The following is a 21,642-nucleotide window of genomic DNA, read 5'->3' on the forward strand; positions in this document are numbered from 1 at the left end:
GAAAATTCATACAGTGGGGACTAATCGTAGTAGGGAAATTACAGCAACACCAGGTGGCGCAGTGTGTCCCTCTGGGGTCTGTGGTCATGAGCAGAAAGGGGGCTCAATGCATCCACCTCCCCATCACTCACCTGAGTGGGTGGATGAGGTGGCGTAGGCAGGGGGAGGAGGAGGGTCAGGGTCAGGTGTTTCCAGGCAAGAGCATTGGTGGGAAGGAGGGGCAGAGGAACCGGGCAAGTTGGCAAAGGAGAGAAAATAGCAACAGCAAGCTCAGGCAAGGACAAGGAGACGTGAGTAGGTGGGCAATGGCACACAGGGAGGAAGTGGCTGACGGCCTGAGGGCTGCCAAGGGGAGTCCACATGGCTGCTGGCTCACTGAGAATGAGGCAGAGAATACAGAGAAAGACAAGGGCCAGAGCTGGCTGTGAAGGGGCGCGAGCAAGCACCTGGAGCCAGCGGCCCGAGGAAGGGGCAGCAGCACAGTCAGACCAGGAGCAGGGCTTACAGAAGGGAGGGAGGAGGGAGGACAGCGTGTCCCCCGAGATGCATTCAAGCCCTGATCCCCACCGCCTGTCAGTGCGGCTGACGGGGAAACAGGGTCTCTGAGGGCACTGTGGCCGGCCTGCAGCACTGGTGGCCCATGCGGGAGCCCGTTGGAGTCCCGGCTGCTCCACTTCCCAGCCAGCTCCCTGCTAATGTGCCTGGGAAAGCAGCGGAGGATGGCCCAGGTCCTTGGGCCCCTGACCCACATGGGAGACTCGGAGGAAGCTCCTGGCTCCTGGCTTCAGCCTGGCCGTGGCCATTTGGGGAGTGAACCAGAGGATGGAAGATTCTCTCTCTCTCTCTCTCTCTCTCTCTCTCTCTCTCTCTCTTTCTGCAACTGCTTCAAATAAACAAATAAATAAATAGAGATGAGGTCACCCTGGGCTAGTGTCCTCGTGAACAAAGAGGCCTGGGGCTCGGGGACATGGTGGAGAGGAAGGCCTGTGGCTGTGACAAGCTGGAGAGGCAGGAGGGACCCTCCCTTGCCCTGCAGACCTCCGGGCGAGCGTGGCCCAGCCCACACCTTGACTTTGGGTCTCGGGAACTGTGGACACTAAATCTCTGTCATTTGGAGTCACCCGTGTGACTCGAGTGACAGTCAGTGTGACTGATTTGTCACAGCAGTCCTAGCAAACTAACCCCCTTGCCCACCCCGAGGTGAGGGGCAGCTGATGTACTCACCGCACAGAGCAGCAATCATTGTCGCCACCGTCACAGAGCACCTGGGCCATCTTCCGCTGCTTTCCCAGGCCATTAGCAGGGAGCTGGACCAGAAGAGGAGCAGCCGGGACTGGAACCGGCGTCCACATGGGATGCTGGCACTAGACAGCGGCTTAACCTGCTGTGCCGCAGCACCGGCCCCAGATCTGTGACTTTTGAAACTTTGGTAAGGAGAAGAAGGAGAACCATCACGTTCTTGTCCGTTACTCGAGGGGAGACTTCAGTCCCTCCCGTGGCTGGCGGATTCTGGGCTTTGAGAAAATCAGTACCAGGGCCCTTTCATGTCCTCTGCGTAAAACAAGTCTGCGTGCACCCTTGACTGGAGAGGAATGCGGAGTATGGGGGAATGGGAACTGTGCTTTAGGCTTCCTGCCTTTTGAAGGCAAAGGAGAGGCTGGACTGAAGGGGCTGGACTTTGCACTGTCCACACACTGACGCAGGCTGGAGAGCCCGGGGCGGAAGGGTCTTGGACTAGCTGTATGGGGCACTTCGCTCAAGGCGCTGGACAGCTCTGAAGGCTCAGCAGGTGGGCTAGGCTGGGAGGCTGCCTGTGAGGCTCTCTCCTGTTCTGCCTCCCCCTCCCCGGAGGACAGCCTCTCCGACTGAGCTGGATAGTTCCGCCTTCTTAGGGCGGGGCTTGCCCACCCTCCACCTCCATCCTGTCCTGCTCCTGCACACAGCAGCTCTGGGACCACGGCGACAGTGATTTCTGCTCTGTTCGGTGAGTACAGCAGCTGCCCCTCACCTCGGGGTTAGTTTGCTAGGACTGCTGTGACAAATCAGTCACACTGACTCTCACTCGAGTCACATGGGAGCCCCGGAAGAAGCTCCTGGCTCCTGGCTTTGGCCTGGCCCAGCCCCAGCCATTGTGGTCATTTGTGGAGTGAACCAGCAGCTGGAAGATCTCTCGATATCTCTGTCTTTCTCTCTCCTCTCTTTCTCTGTAACTCTTTCAAATACATGAATAAATCTATTAAATAAAAAAGTCACAGATCTAATCTGAAGCCAGTTTCCCCAAAGCTGGCTCGAAGGCCACAGTGGGGGCAGTGAAGACAAGGGCAACTGGACATCCTGGAACAATGAAGGCACCGGATGCCTGGATGAAGAATCTGACACCAAGGGAGCTGTCACAAACCGCATCCCCACAAAGCGCACTCCCACAGCTGTGGGGGATGTGGTTACTAGATATTAAGAGGTGGGACTTTTTTTTTTTTTTTTTTTTTTTAAGATTCACCTATTCGTTTGAAAAGCAGAGCTGGGCTGGCACTGTGGCGCTGCAGGTTAAGCTGCCTCTGCAGTACCGGCATCCCATAAGGGTGCAGCTTTGTGTCCCGGCTGCTCCACTTCTGGATCCAGCTCCCTGCTAATGCACCTGGGAAAGCAGCAGAGGATGGCCCAAGTGGGTCCCTGCACCCACATGAGAGATCCGGAAGAAGCTCTGGCTCCTGGTTTCAGCCTGGATCATCCCTGCTGCTGCAGCCAAGTGGGGAGTAAAACAGCACATAGAAGACCTCTGTCTCTGCCTGTGTGTGTGTGTGTGTGTGTGTCCCCACCTCCCTCTCTAATTTTGCCTTTAAAAAAAAAAAAAGAAAGAAAGAAAGAAAGAAAAGCAGAACTACAGAGAGAGAAAGAGAGAGGGAAGGATCTTCCATCTGCCTGTTCATTCTCCAGATGGCTGCAACAGCCAGGAGTGAGCCACACCAAACCCAGGAGCCAGGAAGTCCATCTGGATCTCCCACATGGGTGGCAGGGGCCAAAGCCCTTGAGTCATCTTCTGCTGCTTTCCCAAGTGCAATAGCAGGGAGCTGGATAGAAACTGGAACATCTGAGACTCCAGCTGGCCCCCACTGTGGGGCGCCAGTGTCGCAGGCGGGGATTAGCCTGCAATGACAATGCTGGGGCCAGGTGTGGGAACTGTAAGAGGTAACTGGGGCTCTGTTCTTCGAATGGATTAATCTATCCATGTGGTTAACATATAAGTGGGCTAGTGGGTTATCTTGAGTGTGGGTTTGCTATAAAAGCCACATTGGCTAGACTTTCAAGCCTTCCCTGTCTATCACTAGGTGACATATGATGTCCTGCTCTGCCCCAGGAGCCAAGTAGCAAGAAGGTCATCACCAGATGGGGTCCCCTGGCCTTGGAGAAGAACTGGGAGGCAAGAGAAACCCCTTTTCTTGGGGCTGGTGTTGTGGTGCAGTGAGTTAAACCCCACCTGCAACGCTGGCATCGAAGCACTAGTTCAAGTCCCAGATGCTGCACTTCTCATCCCGATCCCCGCTAAAGCTCCTGGGAATGCAACAGAAGATGGCCTGGGTACTTGGGCCCCTGCCACCCATGCAGGAGGGCCAGATGGGATTCCCAGCCATTGTGGCCATTTAGGTAGTGAACCAATGGATAGAAGATGTATATGTGTGTGTCTGTAAACTCTGCCTTTCAAATACATAAATTTTTTTAAATGAAGAATAAGGGCAAAACATAAATACCTTAAAAAGGATGAGGGCAGTCAGAGAAGCTAGAAACTGCCAAATTTCTGGCCAGGAATTGGGTGGATGGTGGTGCCATTCACAAGTATAGGGAATACAAGACAAGCAGGCAGACTGGGAGGAAAAAGGTGAGTTAAATGTTCGATGTGTTGGGGTTGAGATGCAGATGGAACGCCTAAGGAGGCAGCTGGTGTGTGAAAATACAGATGCTGTCACCATCAGGCCATGGATCATGTTCCGCTGCTTTCCCAGGCATGTTAGCAGGGAGCTGGATCAGAAGTGGAACAGCAGGGACTCAAACCCCACCCACATGGGATGTTGGTGCTGCAGGCCAGGATCTTAATCCACTGAAACCTGCTGTAAGCTTTTTAAGCATATTAACATGTTGAATCCTCAAGCCTAAGAGGTAGGTACTACTGCTATCACCATTTAAAATATATATATATCTATATATATTTATATATGAATGTGTCAGCTTTCCATTACCTTAACTAAAGCACCTGAGAGAAGCTACTCGGGAAGGAGGGTTTATTTTGGTTGATGGTTGGGGAGGTTCCCAGGCTAAGGTCAGGTGGCCCACTGATCCAGCTTCTGATGGAGGCTGGCACTGACAGAGCAAGTGTAAAGGGACAACCACACGGTGAGGCAGGAAGCACCCCTGGCTTGAACAACCAACCCTCACAAGAGAGCTACCTTCTGAGGGCACACCCCCAGTGACCCAACCACTTCCTGCCAGGCCCGCCTCTCAGAAGCCATGGTTAAATCAGGTCTCCACCTTAACCCGTCAACCATGAACAGAAGACCTAGAGTACCCACCCACAGCACGGGCCTTGGGAGGACAATAAAACTGTTACCCAAACCCTAGCAATGACGAAACCAATGTATCATTTCATGTCTCACAGCTAGAAAACCAGGCCAATCAGGAGTTATCCCATGGACTCCTCAGCCTGCACACGAACAGCCCCCTGCCACAGCTGCACTAGAAATGAAGAGGACCAAGGAGGGACTTCCAGGGCGGGGAGGTGAGGAAGAAAACTGGAGAAGCCACGTGTTGCAAGCCCCACGGTGGGGACAGAGTGGCAGGAGGGCCCGATGAGAACAATCAGGCTTTCAGAAAGCCAAGGAACTGACTCCGTATAAAGAGTGACTGTCAGATTTGGTGCCAGAAGACTCAGGAATGACCGCATCAGAAGTCCAAGAGGGGCCAGTGCTGTGGCACAGCAGGTTAAAACCCCCGGTCTGCAGCGCCAGCGTCCCATATGGGCGCCAGTTCAAGTCCCAGCTTCTCCTCTTCTGATCTAGCTCTCTGCTGTGGCCTGGAAAAACAGTAGAAGATGGCCCAAGTGCTTGGGCCCCTGCACCCACGTGGGAGACCCAGAAAAAGCTCCTGGCTCCTGTTTTTGGAGCAGCTCAGCTCCAGCCGTTGCTGCCATTTGGGGACTGAACCACAGATGGAAGATCTCTCTCTCTGTCTCTACCTCTCTCTATAACTTTTTCAAATAAATAAAATAAATCTTTAAAAAAAAAAAGAAGAAGAAGAAGAAGAAGTCCAAGAGAGAAGGCAAGTCGCGGGTGTCGCAGACTCACGGTGGGAAGCACGGTACATGCAGCCGTGCCAGGAAAACTGCACCAAGAGGAAGTGGAGCCCACTCCAGAGACTTCCACGCCTTGAAGAGAAGAATGTGGAACCTAGTAACATCAGTGGGAAAGTCAACAGGAAACTCAAGTTTTCAAGACACGAGGGTTCTCCCAAAAGTTCCTGGGAAATGAAAACAGAATTTAAGTTGATTCTGGTGCAAGAAAATTTTGAAACACATAGTACAAACGGGTCTATGAGGAATGCATATTAGGAAACAACTCCGCATGATTTTCAAATAACTTTCTGCAGCACCCCTGCACAGGACCCTGAACCCACGCTGGTGATTCCGCATGCAACGGGAGACGTGCTAAAGGCACACACTCAGGGTCCTGCTTTGCAGCCACACCGCGCCCCCGTGCACGGCACTTCTCAACATCACCCCAGACCAGCGGCTGCAGCATCGTCCAGGAAACTGGTCAGAAACCAAATTCTAGGCCCACACCCAGTGAATCAGAACCTGGGGGTGGGGGAGGGCTTTCCCAGGCTCTCTAAGTGACTCTCGCACCCAAGTTTGAGAACCACTGTTTAGCTATTTTCTCACCCCTCCTGGATCTTCAAATTTCCAGCACTTCCTCCCGCAACCTCCCTCTGCCTCGTAATCACTGAGAGGACAGAGGCCACCCAGAGAGAAAACTCTCCGCTTGCTTAGGCCACAGCGCCCATCTTCCCAAGTCTGCCCCTGGCTGCAGAGCTTTCCCTCTTTCTGCTCTGGGTGAGCCTCTCATGCCCCTAACAGAAGCTGGCCCCTCTGCTTTCTGCATCTGATCCCCTCTCTCTCTCCTACCCCGGGCCACACTCTGCCACTCTCCTCACTCCCTCCCACATCATCAGTTTTGGTCTCTAATGGCTCTTTCCAATCAGCACACAATATACTGCGATTTTTCTCACTTAAAATTTTTTTCTTGGGGACTGGTGCTGTGTAAATCCACCACCTGCAGTGCCGCCATCCCATACGGGCACCAGTTCTAGTCCTGGCTGCTCCACTTCCAATTCAGCTCTCTGCTGTGGCCTGGGAAAGCAGTGGAAGATGGCCCAAGTCCTTGGGCCCCTGCACCCACATGGAAGACCTGGAAGAAGTGCCCGACTCCTGGATTTAGAGTGGCTCAGCTCCAGTTGTTGCAGCCATTTGGGGAGTGAACCAGCAGATGGAAGATCTCTCTCTCTCTCTCTCTCTCTGTGTGTGTGTGTGTGTGTGTAATTCTGCCTTTCAAATAAATAAATATTTAAAAATTATTTCTCGGAACAGGCATTAAATCACAGTGGTCCAAGTTCTGCTTAGACTGCCTGCCTCCCCATATTGGAGTACCTGAGATTGAGTCTCAGTTCCACTTCTAATTCCTTGGTAGGAAGAAGGCTTCCTGCAATATGCACCCTGGGAGGATGCAGATGGGTAACTGGCTTCCTGCCGCCCACACAGGAGATCTGGATTGAGTTCCAGGCTCCGGGCTTCAACCTGACCCAGCCCGGGACTGGCCGGTGCTGACATTTTGGGATTGAGCCAGTGATGGAAGATCCATCTCTCTCTCTCCCCTCTCTGTTTTTGTGCCTTTCAAGTAAAATGAAAAGATAGTGATCTTTTTTTAAAAAAAGAATTTTTTTTTGACAGGCAGAGTGGACAGTGAGAGAGAGAGACAGAGAGAAAGGTCCTCCCTTGCCGTTGGTTCACCCTCCAATGGCCGCCGCGGCCGGCGCACCGCGCTGATCCGATGGCAGGAGCCAGGTGCTTCTCCTGGTCTCCCATGGGGTGCAGGGCCCAAGCACTTGGGCCATCCTCCACTGCACTCCCTGGCCACAGCAGAGAGCTGGCCTGGAAGAGGGGCAACTGGGACAGAATCCGGCGCCCCAACCAGGACCAGAACCCGGTGTGCCAGTGCCTCAAGGCGGAGGATTAGCCTAGTGAGCCGTGGTGCCGGCCAAAAAGAATTTTTAAAGAAGATTTTAAATTTGAAAGGCAGAGTTACAGAGAGAGAGGGAGAAAAAGAGAGAGAGAGAGAGAGAGAGAGATCTTCCATCTGCTGCTTCACTCCCCAAATGGCTGCAATGGCCAGGGATAGGCCAGGTTAAAGCCAGGAGCCAGGAGCTTCTTCCCGGATGCAGGGGCCCAGGTACTTGGGCCTTCTTCCACTGCTTTCCCAGGCTCATTAGCGTGGAGCTGGATCCGAAGTGGAGCAGCTGGGATGTGAACTGCAACCCCTATAGGATGCTGGTGCTGTAGGTAGTGGCTTAACCCCCTATGCCACAACACAGACCCCAAAAGAAATTCTTAAGTTTAAAAAAAAAAAATTGCTCTCCTCACTTCTTTTTTTAGCTCCCTCTCATTTCCTCTGCTCTTTTTTTTTTTAATATTTATTAATTGACTTATTTGAAAGCTAAACTCAGAGATCTTGTATCTGTTGGTTCACTCCCCAAATGGCCGCAACAGCCAGGTCTGCACCAGGTCTGCACCAGAAGCCAGAAACTAGGAACTCCATCCTGGTCTCCCATATGGGCAGCAAGGACCCAAGCACTTGGGCCATCATCCCCTGCCTAGCCAAGCGCATTAGCAGGGAGCGGGAATGAGAGCAGAGTGGGTGGGACTTGAGCTGGCGCACTGCTGTGGGATGGCAGCATCGTCAGCAGCAGTAAACCCCCACCGCACCACAATACCAGCCCCTCCTCTGCTTCTCTTGCAAGATTCCTCCAGAGCTCTCCGAACGAGTTCCTTTTCGCTTGGATTCATCCACAATCAGACTTTTATTACTGTTCTGAGAGGAGGAGCATGGTGGGGGCAAGAGGCGCGGAGTCACCACACAGACCCCGGGAGTCGGGTGAAAGCAGGCCAGAAGGGAGCAGCCCACAGACTCGTTTATTTTAGTTCCTACAGCTGCTTATATAGCCAAGGCAGCCAATCCAGTCAAGGAGCAGTTTATGCCCTAACCAATCACAGCCTGTTGCCAGGCAGTTTCCAAAGCCATCCAATCACAACCTGATGTCTGTCAGGCTCTGTTGTCGTGCGGTTTCCAAAACCATCCAATCACGGCCTGTTGCCAGGCAGTTTCTGTTGTAAGTGGCCATCTTGGCATGACCTTCTCACCTTCTCATTCCACCACATTCATGACCTTCTCATTCCACCACATTTACCCCTTTTCATTTATTTTTTGAGCAACAGGAGGCATAATTCTTGGCCATACCATTGTTGACCTCGTTTCCATGTGGTCTCTGTACGCAGCTGTGCCTGTCTTAGATTGTCCCCCAGGGGATCTTACCCATCATTGACTAACCAGCGCTCAAAACAGGAGACCACAGGAGTGCTTGCTCAGATGTGGGTAGGAATGAGGAACAGTGGTAATCAGGAATGGCATGACCACACACAGGCTGTTGGCCATTTGAGTGGCTGACCAGAGCTAGTGGGGTATAAAGCAGTAATGGATGTGGCTATGGGCAGTTTCTCGGGGTAGGATGATAGGGCAGGTGCGTCTGCTAACATGACAACACATTACCATCACCATTACTCCATCAAAAGAAAATCTGTCCTTGTCAGACTCACCACCAGCCTTCTAAGCCCACCTTCACAGTGTTGCTTCACCTACGGGCAGCACTGGGCATGGACCTCTGCCCCCTGCCTGCTGGGCTTCCTCCCCTTCGCTCCAGGACAGCACCGCCTCCCGGGGTGCTTTGCCCCCCGACGCTGGCCAGTCCTGAGTCTCTCCGATGGTTCCATTTCATTTCTACACAGCGCCATGGTTCAGTCTTTGCTCGTCGGATCTGCTCTTACTCCTTGGTCAGCTCTTCTAATCCCACGGTTTTGAATAATATCCATATGTTGATGACTCATCACATCCCAGACACACCAGACACCCAAACATTCAACTCTCTCACCACTGGGATGCCCAGTGAACGCCTCAGTTTATTATCCCTCCCCACCCCCATCAGACCTGATGCCCATCTCTCACCAGGCACTTGCAATGACCTCCCCAGTGCTCCCTGCTTCTACCCAGTCTCTCTTCAGGTCCTTTCTCCAAAGGGATTCTCAGACCCACACCCTCCTCTGCTCAAAATCTCCCAAGGTCATCGGCATGGCCTCAGGGAGCCCTGCAAGCTGTATCTCTTTAACTTCAGCTCCCGTTCTGCCTTATCGTCACTGACCTGCTCTTCCTCAAAAGGGGCCTGGAGTTCCCAGCTCAGAACTCTGGCACGCATGTCCCCGGCCTAGAACATTCTTTCCCGTCCGTATGTACAGGGTCCCTCCTCCTTGTCTCTCTGGAAGGCACCTTTGACCACACCCCTTACCTCCCTCCCTGCTTGATCTGCATCCTCCTCGGCTCCTAGTGCCACCCACCACGCCATATCCGGCACTCACCTGGCTGCTGTCCCTCTGCCGCTACCGCAGTACAAGTTCCTCCAGGCCAGGGGTGGGCCTGCTCTCTTCACTGCCACATCCCGGGTTCCTGGAAGTGTGCCTCGCACATTCCAAACCTAGCTGGAAAATGAATGATGAAATGAGGGCCTTGCAGAAACACAGAGGGCTGACATCCAGGGGGGATAGGCCTTGAAGAAGAGGAACATCTTCAGGGCCGGCGCTGTGGCGTAGCAGGTAAAGCTGCCGCCTGCAGTGCCGGCATCCCATGTGGGTGCCAGTCCTAGCTGTTCCACTTCCGATCCAGCTCTCTGCTAATGGTCTGGGAAAGCAGCAGAGGATGGTCCAAGTGCACCTGTATGGGAGACCCAGCTCCTGGCTCCTAGCTTTGGATTGGCCCAGCTCCAGCCATTGTGGCCATATGGGGAATGAACTAGCAGACAGAAGACCTCTCTCTCTCTCTCTCTGCCTCTGCCTCTCTGTAGCTCTGCCTTTCAAATACATACATACATACATAAAAAAGCATAGGTGCACATGGATACTTGTGTTTTTAAAAAATGGGGGGGGGGGGCATCTTCTTCACAGCTCCTGGCGCAGAGGGAAGAATGAATTCAGGTATGTTTGCAGGTAGAAACTTAGGTCTCCACATCCTGTTTGCACCTAGTTTCTCCAGGAAACAGAGGAGGAGGAGGGTTTGAGGGGTGTGCAGATGGGTGAAGTCACCTGCTATGGAGAAGGTACTCATTGTTGGTCCCAGTGAGGTTGAAAATCTGATCTTGCCCTGGCACCAGTCCACTTGGTCCTCACAAGCACGTGGAGAGGGGAGGCAGGTCAAAAGTGCAAGTGCTTGGGCCGGAGTTGTGGTGCAGCAGGTTAGGCCACAGCCTGCAAAGCTGGCATCCTGTACAGACACAGGTTCATGTCCCAGCTGCTCCACTTCCAATCCAGCTCCCTGCTAGTGGCCTGGGAAAAACAGCATTAGAGGGCCCAACTGCTTGGGCCCCTGCACCCAGGTGGGGGACCCAGAAGAAGCTCCTGGCCTCAGCCTGGCCCAGCCACAGCCGCTGTGACCATTTGGGGAGTGAGCCAGCAGATGGAAGATCTCTCTTGCCTCTCTCCGTAACTCTGACTTAAAAATAAAACAATTTTTAAAAAAATTCAAGTTCTTCGATGACGAAGGAGAATTCCTTCCATAGTCTCTGTTTATGCAATCGGGTAGTCATCAATACTCACCAATCCATGGAAGTAAACGGAGCAGGGAGCTCCTATAGGAGCAGGCCAAAGGAGTGGAGGCCTAGGCTGAGGACTTCCCCCAGCCCTGTGGAAAGGGGCAGTGACATTCAGCGGTTCCTAAAAACTGAAAGTGGATCCGCCCGGGGCTCAAGTTCCCAGGCTCCCTCCGCCCCCGGCCCCTCCGCTTTCCCAGTACCTTCCAGCTGCCCCGCCGCGTCGCGTCCACCCCACTTCTGTCCTTGCTCCACCCACTGCAAACTGGCGTGCTTTCCTTCCACGTGGTACTCTGTGTACGTCGGTTGCCCGGGAGACCCTGGCCGGGCGGGGAGGGGATGACGTCACAATAGAGACGAGCCAATCGCCGTGAGACGCGGGGCGTGGCTCTGCCAGCCTGGGTGCAATGAGGTGGCTGCCCGCTGGGTGGCGCCGATTTCCCGGGGAGGTCCTTCCAGGGCCCCCGGCGGAGGTGGGGGAGAGGCGGGCAGGAGCCGAGGCCAGGGAGCCCTCTGCGTCAGCTGCTGCTCACTGCACCGCGCCTGTACCAGCCGGGACTCACCCGCAGCTCCATGCTTGTGCCGGGTTCGACTCGTCCATCCTCCGAGAAGAGGCAGGTACGTGTCACCTGTCGGAGATCGGGAACAGGGGGTGCGGAGGTCAGTTGCCGGTTTCAGGTTCCGAAGGTGAGAGGTCAGCGTCAGCCTGGGCACCAGAAATGTAGGGCGAGGGCCAGCTGAGCGGGGGAGCTCCAGCGGCGGGCGCCCGCGTGCGAGGGGGGCTGCCAGCTGGCAGCCCGTGGTGCCAGGAAGAGCCATCTGTGTACGGATCGGTGTGTTCCGAGAAGCGCAGCTCCCGCGGGCCGGGGGCCTGAGCCTCACCGCCTGGACGCCGACGGCCCCCTCCCCACGCGTGCGCGCAGCTCGCCAAGCTCGCGACGGCTGTCTGTGGTCAGTTTGCCAGAAGCGGGGGAGGGGGGTGTTGGGGGAGGGTAGCAGTTACGCGGAATGGGAGAATTTCCACCAATCCCAAATCAGAAAGAGGCATCTTTGAAATCCTCACCAATCCCAACCCAGACGCCGGCACGCGGTGCTCCGGGGCACGCAACTTCTAGTCTGGAGCCCAGGGAAGCCAGCCCAGGACGACCCATTCTAGCTCCCCGCGGAGGAGTGGGCGCTCCACCTCCCAGGCCCGCTGCTTTCGGAGCGGGACCAAGATGGAGCTGGAGGCAAGGGCTGCTGCCCTCGCCTCGCGCGTCAGGGGCGCGAGAACAGCCCCGGGGAAGCGCGGCTGCCCCCTCCCCTTTGATGCCGCACACACGTGCCAGGCTGCAGTTGGAATGAGGACCGGAATGACAGCCCGGGCGCGGGCGGCCTGGGAAGTGCATCAGCAGGTCGAGGGCTGAGTCAGTAGCCCGTGCTGAGACGGGGCGGAGGCACAGCCTGGGGAACTCGCCGCGCTCTGGGACAGCCAGCGAGAAACTACCCGGGAGCAGACAGGTGCACCAAGAACTCTCCTCCTCCGTCCTGCGACCCTGTGCGGCCCGGCCCCGAGGCCCTGGAATCCTGAGCTCTGGAACAGGTAGAGTGGGAGCCCCCAGCAGGGTCAGGCACGGGGGGAAGGGTCCCAGATGGGCTGACTCCCCCCACTCCCCGTGTTGGAGAGGACATTTAGAAAGATGCTCTTCCCACTGATGGGCCAGGCACCTGTTCAGAGCCCTGTGGCACTCTGGTGTTGGAGAGGGTGCCCACGTCCCCTTCCCAGGAAGATTCGCGGGGTGAGGCGCTGCTCTAGTACAGCCGCTAAGCTACAGGAACCAAGGCAAGTGTTCGGTTTAACCGTCATGGGTTGGAGTCTTCTATAGGCCAGGAAATGTCACAAAGATTAATCCATGCTCACAACTGTGAGATGTACCCCTATTATTATTATTTTCTTTTATTATTATTCCTCCTGTATAAGCTAACAAGGAGCCCAGGCCCAGCGAGCACAGTGATTGCTCACTGTCTCAGATCCAGTGGGAAGGAGCTAGAATGCAAGCCCAGGCCGAGGCGTCCATGCTGAAAGCGTATGGAGCCGAAGCCTGGGTGCTGGCCACTGTGCCCCGAGACCCACTCCTTCTCCCAGTTAAAGGAGCTGGGCTGGCCCCGAGGCCTCTCCCCTCTTTGCCCCTGTGGTGGACAGATCCAGAGCCTCTGCCTTTGCCCCCACCCCTCTGCCCTCTTTCCTGTCCTGTTTCCTCCTGACACCCACTTCCCCACCCCTCCATCCCCCCTTCCACACGCGCCCCTCCCCAGAGGCCCAGCGGCTCTCTTAGGCTGGCACTGGCCAGGTGGGGCAGTGGCGGAGGGTGGGCCTGCTACTGTCCCTTTAATTCTCTCGGGGCTTGGAATCCAAGTGAGTTGCTGCCGTCTCAGGGAGGTCAGATAAGATACTATATATATCAGCCGGAACCCGAGCCCCGGATTACCCAGCCTCCTGGCTCGGGCTCTCCGCCTCCACTGGGTTCCCTGCCCTGCCCGGGAAGGAGAAGCCCCCAGGCTCCGCCAGCTCCCCCAGCACAGGTCAGTCGTGTGCCTCTGGTGATTGCGTTTCTGTCCTCCAGGCGTCCAGGGGTCTGGGGTAGCCTGTGGTTCGAGGCTGCCCACCCGGCCTGTGGGAGCCATGGGTGGGAGCTGAGGATTGAGGAAAGAGGGATCCCTGGAGGACAGAGTGGGAGATGGAGACGCTCCCTGGGGAGGGTCTGGGCAGATCACGCCTGAAGAGGGAATATATGGGCACCAGCGCTGCCTGCAGGTCCCGTTCTTTGCCACCTCTTGGAAGTAGAGGGATGCCCACCCCCTCCCAACCCCAAATCAAGACGCACCCTAGAAGGCAGTGCTCTGAGCCCTCCCACTTCTTCTCCACCAGTCAGGAGTCTCCCCCTAATCTCCAATCTCTATCACCCCTCCCCCATCCCTGAGCCCCTGCACAGCCCCCTAGAGACCAGAGGGACCCAGATTCCCCTGGATGGCCCCTTGCTGAGGCAGGGGCCCGGCGGTGCTAGCACAAGACAGACAGAGCTGCCACGAACAGGCAGGCGGGGAGGGGGCAGGTGGCCACCCCAGGGCAGGAGTGGAGCAGGCAGAGTTCCCGAACTGTGGGCCCCGCCCCCACCCTCTACCCACATCCTCCACTCCTGCCAGGGTTGACACTTGTGCCCTGACTTTAGCAGGCGGCCAGCGCAGCGAGGGGTACGGGTCAGAGAGTGTCAGCTAGGGGCCCCCTCTCACCTCCCCCCTGCCCTTCAGGGGTCAGCGCATTCTGATGCTGTTAGCAAGCAGCTTTGGGAAGCTCTGAGGTCACCCCTGCGGAGGTGACACTGACTGGGACTCCCCGCTCACCTGCCCTGGGCACCCGGGTAGCAGGAAGGCACCTTTCACCGTATGCCGGTGTGCTCTGAAACAGCTCAGGGCTCTCGGCCTAGGCAGTGGCAGGGCAGCCGCCGGGCTGTCACCCCAAGAGCCAAAGCAGATCTGTGCAAAGAGGGGCCATGAGGGTTGCTGGGATGTGGGGCGTCGGGGCTCCCCTGCCCTCCGGGCCAGGAGTGCCTGGGATTCTTGGGGAGTGAGTCCCTCCCCTAGCAGGGCAGGTTAGGGAGCCCTGCACGTGAACTACAGGAAATGACAGGGACTGATGCAAGGAGCCGGGGTTCGTTTTAACCCCTGACTCACCTTGCACGGGGACCTTGGGCAGCGGGTAGGAGGCTGCGGGCATGTTCCTAGCCAGGCCTGGGACGCAGAGCCCCGAGCTAGGGTAGACGCCTCCTGGACCATCTTGCGGCCCATCAGTGTCGCTCAGGGGCTCAGGTTGCGCCCAGCTTCGCTTTCACTCACCTGCAGTGGAAAATCCAGGGGGGCCACTCCTGCCAGAGGCTGCACCCCCGAGACTGTGGCTGGACCAAGAACAGCCAGGTGCTGGGGGGAGAGACGTCTTCCCCAGCCCCAGACCCACAGCTACCCAGGCCTGCCCCAGCCCAGGGAGAGTCCACGCGAAGGCTGAAGCAGGGGCCTGGCTCCAGGGTGGCCGTAGTGGACGGAGGGGACAGAGCACAGGCCCCAGCTGGGCTCAGGTGACTCTAGGAAATCTGACTCACTTCCAGGAACGCTGATTTCCCCGTCTGTGAAATGGGACTCCTTGGAGCTTAGGGGCCGCCTAGGGCTGCAGGGAGGATGCGGGTCAGCACACACGGAGTCCCCAGGCTCAGCGCCCCGTCAAGCCCCCGGAACCTCAGCAATAGTAGTACAGATGCCGAAAGTATATCTGAGAGTTTCAGCATCGACGCTTCATTTAGAATTTGAGCCGTGAAGAGATTTTTTTTTATTTCAATTTACTTTCAAGAACTCTTCCAATGATATTTGGTCCGCGTGCAGCATTTTGTCTAAACAAATCCCAGCTCAAGCCAGCAGTGGCTCAGGGAGCCCCAGGTCTGGGCGTGCTTAGCATGTGGGACACGCATTGCGGACTGGGTGGGTGTCGGTGTCGCTGGTGAAACCGGACGCTGCCTGTGAAGTCGGCAGCCGCTGGGTCCCTGGTCCTCAGGTGTGCAGCGCCCGCCAGGAAGCTGAGTGTCTCCATGCGCAGGGATGCTGCCCCACCTCCCAATGGGGGTCGGGGGGACCGAGCAAGGCAGCACTGGGGGCCACCTGATGGAGAAGGGGGGGGCGGGGCGCCTCTGTGAGGAGGGCCTGGAGGGGCAGCGTGGCAGGTGTTGGTCCCTGTTGCCCAAGGTGGCAAGGCAGCGGGCCCGTGAGGAGGCACCCGGAGCCGCATGCCTGTACTTGCCGGCTCTGGGTAAACAGTGAAAGGAACTGGGCAGCAGGGGCCCCACGCCGGGCAGGGAGGGGGATACGGGATGCCAGCCAATCGCCTTGCCTCCCACTGCCCCATGAAAGGGCCATTCAGTCCAGGCCGTTCCTGTGGCAACAGGGAGACTCGCGGCCATGTGAGCGGCCATCCTGTCCCTGCGTCCCGCAGCAGGCCCCTGCTCTCCCGCCCACGGCGCACTCTGCAGCCTCTGGGGTAGTGGCGCCAGGTAATGTCCAGGGGCGTTCCCCTCTCTTCCCTCTCCCCCACCCCCTCCCCGGCTGTCTTCTCACCTGGACAGTGCTGGGACCTCTCTCAAGAGGAAAACTGGGGACAGGGGGCGGTGCTTACACCCTGACAGGGACTGGAAGGCACTGTCAGAGCCCAGAGGCATGGCAGGGCTCCCAGGGCTGCTGGGTGGGGGGCGTCTGGCAGATGGATCGGGAGCTGTGGGAGCCCTCCTGGGATCCTGTGGGCTAGAAGGCGTGGCCCCGCCTCCTGTCCCCTGCACCTTGTTAGGCCCTAGCACTTGTGCGTCATCAGCAGGGCCAGGAGAGGCCTGGGGCTTGGGGCACTGCCAGCACAACACCAGTTCCCTGGGAGCCTTAGTGTGTGGGAGGAGCCATGAGCTCATACCCTGGTGGGGGAAGGGGCAGTGTCTGATTGGCTGCCCGCTGTCCCAGAGCCCAGCTCTGGAGGCCTGGAGTCTCTTTGACTTTGCATTATTGATGGAGTTCTCCAAAGTGAAACAGAGCAGGACAGGTCCCTGCCCCCACTCCGTGCCCGCGTGCGTCCCCCTCCCCTCCACACCGTGGTTTCTCTCTAGGTCAGCATGAGGTCGTCTCCCAGTTATCTTGGCGTGAAGGCTGTGCTGGAGGTGGGAGCACAGTGGACAAGGGGGTGTACCCGAAGACGGGTGGTGGGGGTGGGGAGGCGTTAGATGGACCAGGCCTTTCCGATGCCAGCCTAGAGAGGTGTGTGGCAAGGACAAGGGTCTCTGTTCTGCAGCCTGTATGGAAGCCGCCACCTGCTCATCTCACGCCCCTGCACCTATCCCAAGCCTTGCGTGTGGACTGGGTTTCTGCTAGGCTCTTGGTATTTGGGACTTGGCTCTCCCTCTCCCTCTGCCTGAATGGGCTGGGCAGCTGGCCTAGAGCACGCTGTGTGCTGCCCGAGCCAGTGTCAGCTCAACGGCTCGGGGTCTGCCCACTGCCCACTTCTCGCAGGCTGGGGGCTGCAGGGGAGGCCCGGTGCCCCGGGCCGAGGTCGGAGGCTGGCCAGCCCTGACATTATTATAATCTACAAAGGGAGGAGCCATGCTGCCTGGCGGGGCCCGGGCCAGAGGCAGAACCGGTCATTGTGACGTGCTTCCACGTGTTATTATCTCCTTTATCCCTCAGAGCAGCCATGTGAGGCAGGGACCATGCGGGGATGATTATACTCATTCACAGGTGAGGAAATTGGGGCTCCAGGAAGCTAAATGAACAGTGCAGCATCGCCCAGCCAGGCCGTCCCAGGGCAAGTCAAAATCAGCCCCTGAGCACTCTTACTCTGACCGTCCCGGATGGCTCTGCTGCTGCCCCCTCCCCAGGGAGCCCCGCAAGAGCCCCATGAGCCTGGAGGAAGGGGGCCTCATGCTACCTGTCCCTCTCTCCAGGGCACGTTTGGCCCTGCAGCTCCACAGGAGAGGAAGCCTGCCTGATTGGGTGGTGGGCCCTGGGGGTCCCCAGCCGAGCCTCCATCTGCTGGGGATGCTGAGGGCTGTGCAGAAGAGCTCCCTGGGCCGGATTCGGAAAGACCTGGATTCTAATTCTGACTCTGCCAGCTTGCGACCTTGGGCAAGTCAGCGTCATTTTTCCCACCTGTATAGCAGAGAGGTTAAAATGTACGGTCATTTAGCACTCGGCAACTTCTGTCTTCCTTCCAAGGACCCCCCCACCCCAGCTGCAAGGACAGTTCAGGGAGACTGGCAGTGCCACCTGCAGTGCAGGATTTGGGCCTCTAGGGGGTGCCTTTTGCACAAGTCAAGCCTGGGCAGGGGCAATCTGGGAGGCCACATGGCCCTGACTCCACTTGGAACAGAAGGCTAAGCTCTGTGAAGAGGGTGGGTTCTGACCACCTGGGTGTCCCCCACTGTGGGACCACAGGGCTCTGGACTGGGGTGTGGAGGCCGGGTTCCAGCCCCCTCGGCCTCCCCTGCCTGCCAGTCCTCCCTCGAGCCTCTTCTTCACCAAGGGTCTGCATGGCTGCTCTCCGGTCCTTGCCGCGGACAGTCTGACACTAAAAGGGTGCCTGCTTGCCACCTGAGTCAGAAAAGAGGGTGCCATCTCAGCTGGCGACATGTCCAGGGGGTCAGGGATGGGGTCTGGTCTGGAAGCCACACGTAGCTCAGAGGACTGTGGAGGTGGGCAGTCCCTGCGTGCCTGTCCGGGTCTTCGAGGGGGGCACGCGGAATAGCCAATATGCACTAAACCCGCTTCCCCGGGAGGCGTGTAAGAGCCAGCTGGTCTCTTGGGACGGCACAGGCGCATGGCAGGTGCGCGCCCATTCCCCGGGGGGCAGCTGGGAAGCCTCTTGTGTTGAGCTCTAAGGCTGCGGGCCCAGCAGGTGCCATGGGGAGCTGACCCCTGCTTCCCTTGTCTTTCAGCCCATGAGGCTCCCAGTCCCCACTGAGCGCCGCCCTGAAGGATGTCCCAGCTCTCCTCCACCCTGAAGCGCTACACAGAATCGACCCGCTACACAGATGCCCCTTACGGCAAACCGGGCTATGGCACCTACACCCCATCCTCCTATGGGGCCAACCTGGCCACCTCCTTCCTGGAGAAGGAAAAGCTCGGCTTCAAGCCGAGCCCCTCCACCAGCTTCCTCACCCGTCCTGGGATCTACGGCCCCTCCTCCATCCTGGATTTTGACAGGGGCCGCCCCCTGCTGAGACCCGACATCATTCGGGGTAGTAAGCGGGCAGAGAGCCAGAACCGGGGCACCGAGCGGCCTTTAGGCAGTGGGCTCAGCGGCGGCAGTGGATGCTCGTATGGAGTAACCAGCAGTTCCCTCAGCTACCTGCCCATGAATGCCTGTGACCAGGGGCTGACCCTGGCCCAGAAGAAGTCGAACAGCCAATCAGACCTGGCCCGGGATTTCTCCAGCCTCCGGACCTCAGACAGCTACCGGATCGACCCTGGGAACCTGGGCCGCAGCCCCATGCTGGCCCGCACGCGCAAGGAGCTCTGTGCCCTGCAGGGGCTCTACCAGGCAGCCAGCCGCCCCGAGTACCTGGTGGACTATCTGGAGAACTACGGTCGCAAGGGCAGCGCACCCCAGGTGCTCACCCAGGCCCCTCCCTCACGAGGCGTCCCCGAAGTCCTCAGTCCCACCTACCGACCCAGTGGCCGCTACACACTGTGGGAAAAGAGCAAGGGCCAGGCCCCGGGGTCCAGCCGCTCCAGCTCCCCAGGGCGAGACACCATGGTAAGTGCACCCTGGGGACCCAGGGACAGGTTGGGAGACAGCCAGCCAGTGGTGGAGAAGAGCTGGGTTGGGGGCAGGACTGCCATCCTGACTGGTGTGGATGGCAGTGGCGCCTGGTGGAGGCGAAGGCAGAGAAGTCATACTGGCACGCGTACTGCATCCGTGCTCAGCGCCAAGGGGAGGGCCTTTCCCAGCGTTCGCGGGCGGTCAGCAGTGCTCATGGAACTGTCAGCTGCCCCCATCTCTCTCTCTCTCCCCTCTCTCTCTCTCTCTCTCTCTCTCACACACACACACACACACACGCTGCCGTTCTCACCCTCTCCTTTTCCACCCAATTCCTGTTTCCTGCAGACGCTGCCCCATCCTGGGCTGAATGCTGGGGTCCCAAGACCACCAGTGCTCCTTGTGGCAAGAGGAGCTTCCCCGTCCTGGTTGCCTCCCTCCCCCTGCTCAGGCCCTGCATCTGAGTATAAGATATCAGGGGAAGCGGGAGTCTCCGCCCACCCACATTGGTGGGTTCAGGACCAGGGTGTCTGGACAGCAGTTCAGAGAAAATAGCAGAGAACGTTTTGTCTGGGGCCCGAGACAACCCAACCCCTCGGCTGGAGAGAGGGCAGTGGCTCTGCTGGGTAGGGACCAAAGGCTGGCCTGGCCTCTCGGACATCTGACCCCTCTCTTGGGTCACTGACCACATTCCACCCTCTGTGTTTGTGGTGTGCCCGTTGGGAGCATGCTCTCAGAGGGTGGGAGAGAAATCCTATGTGGAGATTCCTCACCATGTGCCTGGCACCGCAAGGGGCTTAGCTGGCCTCTGACTGCATGGGCGGATGGGTGGGTGGACAGGTGGACGTGTGGATGGACGAATGGAAGGACAGACAGCAAGCACAGGTGCAGGAGGATTGGGTGTTATGTCTCCTCCATTGCCCCTTCCCTAGTCCAGGGATATGAGGCTTGTTGGAAAGAACAGCTATGCCACCCCCAAGAAATACTGCCTGGAGGACTTAGCCGGGCAAATACAGCAAGGGTCCAGGACTAGGGTCGGGCGTTGGGTTACTGGCCGTGACTCTTGTCTTAATTAAAGGGCTGGAGAAGACACCTTTGATAACTACTTAGTGAGTCTTGGCCTGGCTAGGCCATCTGTGAAGTGCCATGAGACACGAAGCTGGTGCACCCCAGAGCAGTGAGACCCCGATGGGGCAGGGCTGGCTGCACTGAGAGCCAGCATAGAAAGGAGCTGGAGAACAGACGTGACCCACCTGGGCTGGTCTGGGAAGGAGCACGTTTTCTCACAGGGCTGTGTGCCGTGCTTGGGAGATGTTGTTCAGAATGGCTCTTGCGGGAGGAGCTGGGGTCCGGGAAGCTCCGTGGGGCTCCCTCCCTTTGCTCAGAGACCCAAAGCTGGGTCTGCAGCCTGCCTGCATCAGAATCACCTGCTGGGCTTGTGGGCTGGCCCAGGGCTCTGTTGGGATGGGGCTTGGGCACCTGCCCTTCGCACCAAATCCTCAGAGGACCTCTCTCTACAGGGCAGGGGGTGTCAGGCCCCTTCCCTAACAGGCGCATCCCAACCCTCCCTGGAATTTGCTGCACGGCCCCAGTTCCAGCACCAGGGTCGGGGAGCTGTGAGAGAGGACAGTGGCAGAGACTGGGGCAAACTCTGCACCCTAACGTGGCCTCTCCCATCCAGAAGCACCCACAGCACACACAGGCAGCTGGGAGTACCTGCAGGGGAACTGGCGTCTCATCCTGAGCTCAGGGGCCTGTGGGATAAGGCTTTATTTCCCCTTGTCCCTCCCGCCCTCACTTCCTGGAGCTCCCTGCACTTGCTGAGCCCTGAACAAATCCTGCCCGTGGGGCCTAGACCACTTCTGTCTGAACACCTGGTCCGGTTTCTTTTCAGAATCTCCCTTGGGGACCTTGCCTTCTCACTCACTCGTGTGCAAGGCTCAGCTGACTGGCAGGGGGAGCTCGGGTCCCTGAACTTCTGAATCTGTGATGGGAGCACTTACAGCTCCCGCTTCCGCAGTGACTGCAAGGGACGGGAAGGTGCTGGCTGTGCATGAGACTGCCTGGCACGTAGTAGGTGCTCAGGGAGCGTGAAGTCCTCCTCGCGCCTTCCAGGTGTTCTGGGAGGCAAGTGATGCAGGCGCCTCAGCCCTGGCCTGAGAGCATTTGCTTTTCATTTGGGAGAAACAAGTGCTTAAGCAATTCCAAGTCCGAGGCAGCCCTGGGTGTTCTCGGCAGAGGGAAAGCAAGAGGCCATCTGAGGTTGGGCTGGGCTGCTTGTGACTGAGGGGAGGGGCCCTTGGCCTCCCTTGACCCTGGACACCTATCAGCTCCACTGTATTTCCTCGTCTATAAAAGGCAACGATCCTGCCTGCCCCGTC

At 57.7% G+C, this 21,642-nt stretch overlaps 1 protein-coding gene and 2 long non-coding RNA genes across 13 annotated transcripts in view; 1 reads left to right on the forward strand and 2 right to left on the reverse strand.

Annotated features, from left to right (window-relative positions):
- Positions 1–12,135, reverse strand: LOC103345631 (uncharacterized). 2 transcript variants are annotated; one of them, XR_016220810.1, is made up of 5 exons: positions 11,511–11,649; positions 11,151–11,267; positions 9,725–9,844; positions 5,334–5,505; positions 1–1,424 (listed from the first exon to the last, which is right to left on the reverse strand). It is a non-coding gene; the product is annotated as an uncharacterized LOC103345631 (long non-coding RNA). The 2 variants fall into 2 exon arrangements; XR_016220811.1 differs by lacking the exon at positions 1–1,424 and adding an exon at positions 12,011–12,135 and having other exon boundaries at positions 2,843–5,505; positions 11,511–11,576.
- Positions 11,325–21,642, forward strand: part of USP2 (ubiquitin specific peptidase 2) — a 23,468-nt gene continuing 13,150 nt past the window's right edge. The window contains exons 1-2 of one of the 6 annotated variants that reach the window (XM_008250516.5): positions 11,325–11,565; positions 18,438–19,258. In XM_008250516.5, coding sequence (XP_008248738.3) covers positions 18,479–19,258 — 780 coding nt within the window. In that variant the 5' untranslated portion in view covers positions 11,325–11,565; positions 18,438–18,478. Of the gene's footprint in view, positions 11,566–11,667; positions 12,530–13,349; positions 13,510–15,626; positions 16,020–18,437; positions 19,259–21,642 lie in introns of those variants that run through there. The other 5 variants (XM_089313198.1, XM_008250518.5, XM_008250517.5 and 2 more) reach the window with 5 other exon arrangements.
- The window catches only part of LOC108175841 (uncharacterized), an 11,369-nt gene continuing 5,007 nt past the window's right edge, over positions 15,281–21,642 (reverse strand). For all 5 annotated transcript variants that reach the window (XR_016220813.1, XR_016220814.1, XR_016220820.1 and 2 more), the window contains one exon: positions 15,281–15,630. This is a non-coding gene — a long non-coding RNA (uncharacterized LOC108175841). The remainder of the gene's footprint in view (positions 15,631–21,642) is intronic.

The sequence above is a fragment of the Oryctolagus cuniculus genome, chromosome 1 (genome assembly GCF_051225735.1).
Source record: "Oryctolagus cuniculus isolate XC-2025 breed Fujian yellow rabbit chromosome 1, ASM5122573v1, whole genome shotgun sequence".
Taxonomy (NCBI): domain Eukaryota; kingdom Metazoa; phylum Chordata; class Mammalia; order Lagomorpha; family Leporidae; genus Oryctolagus; species Oryctolagus cuniculus.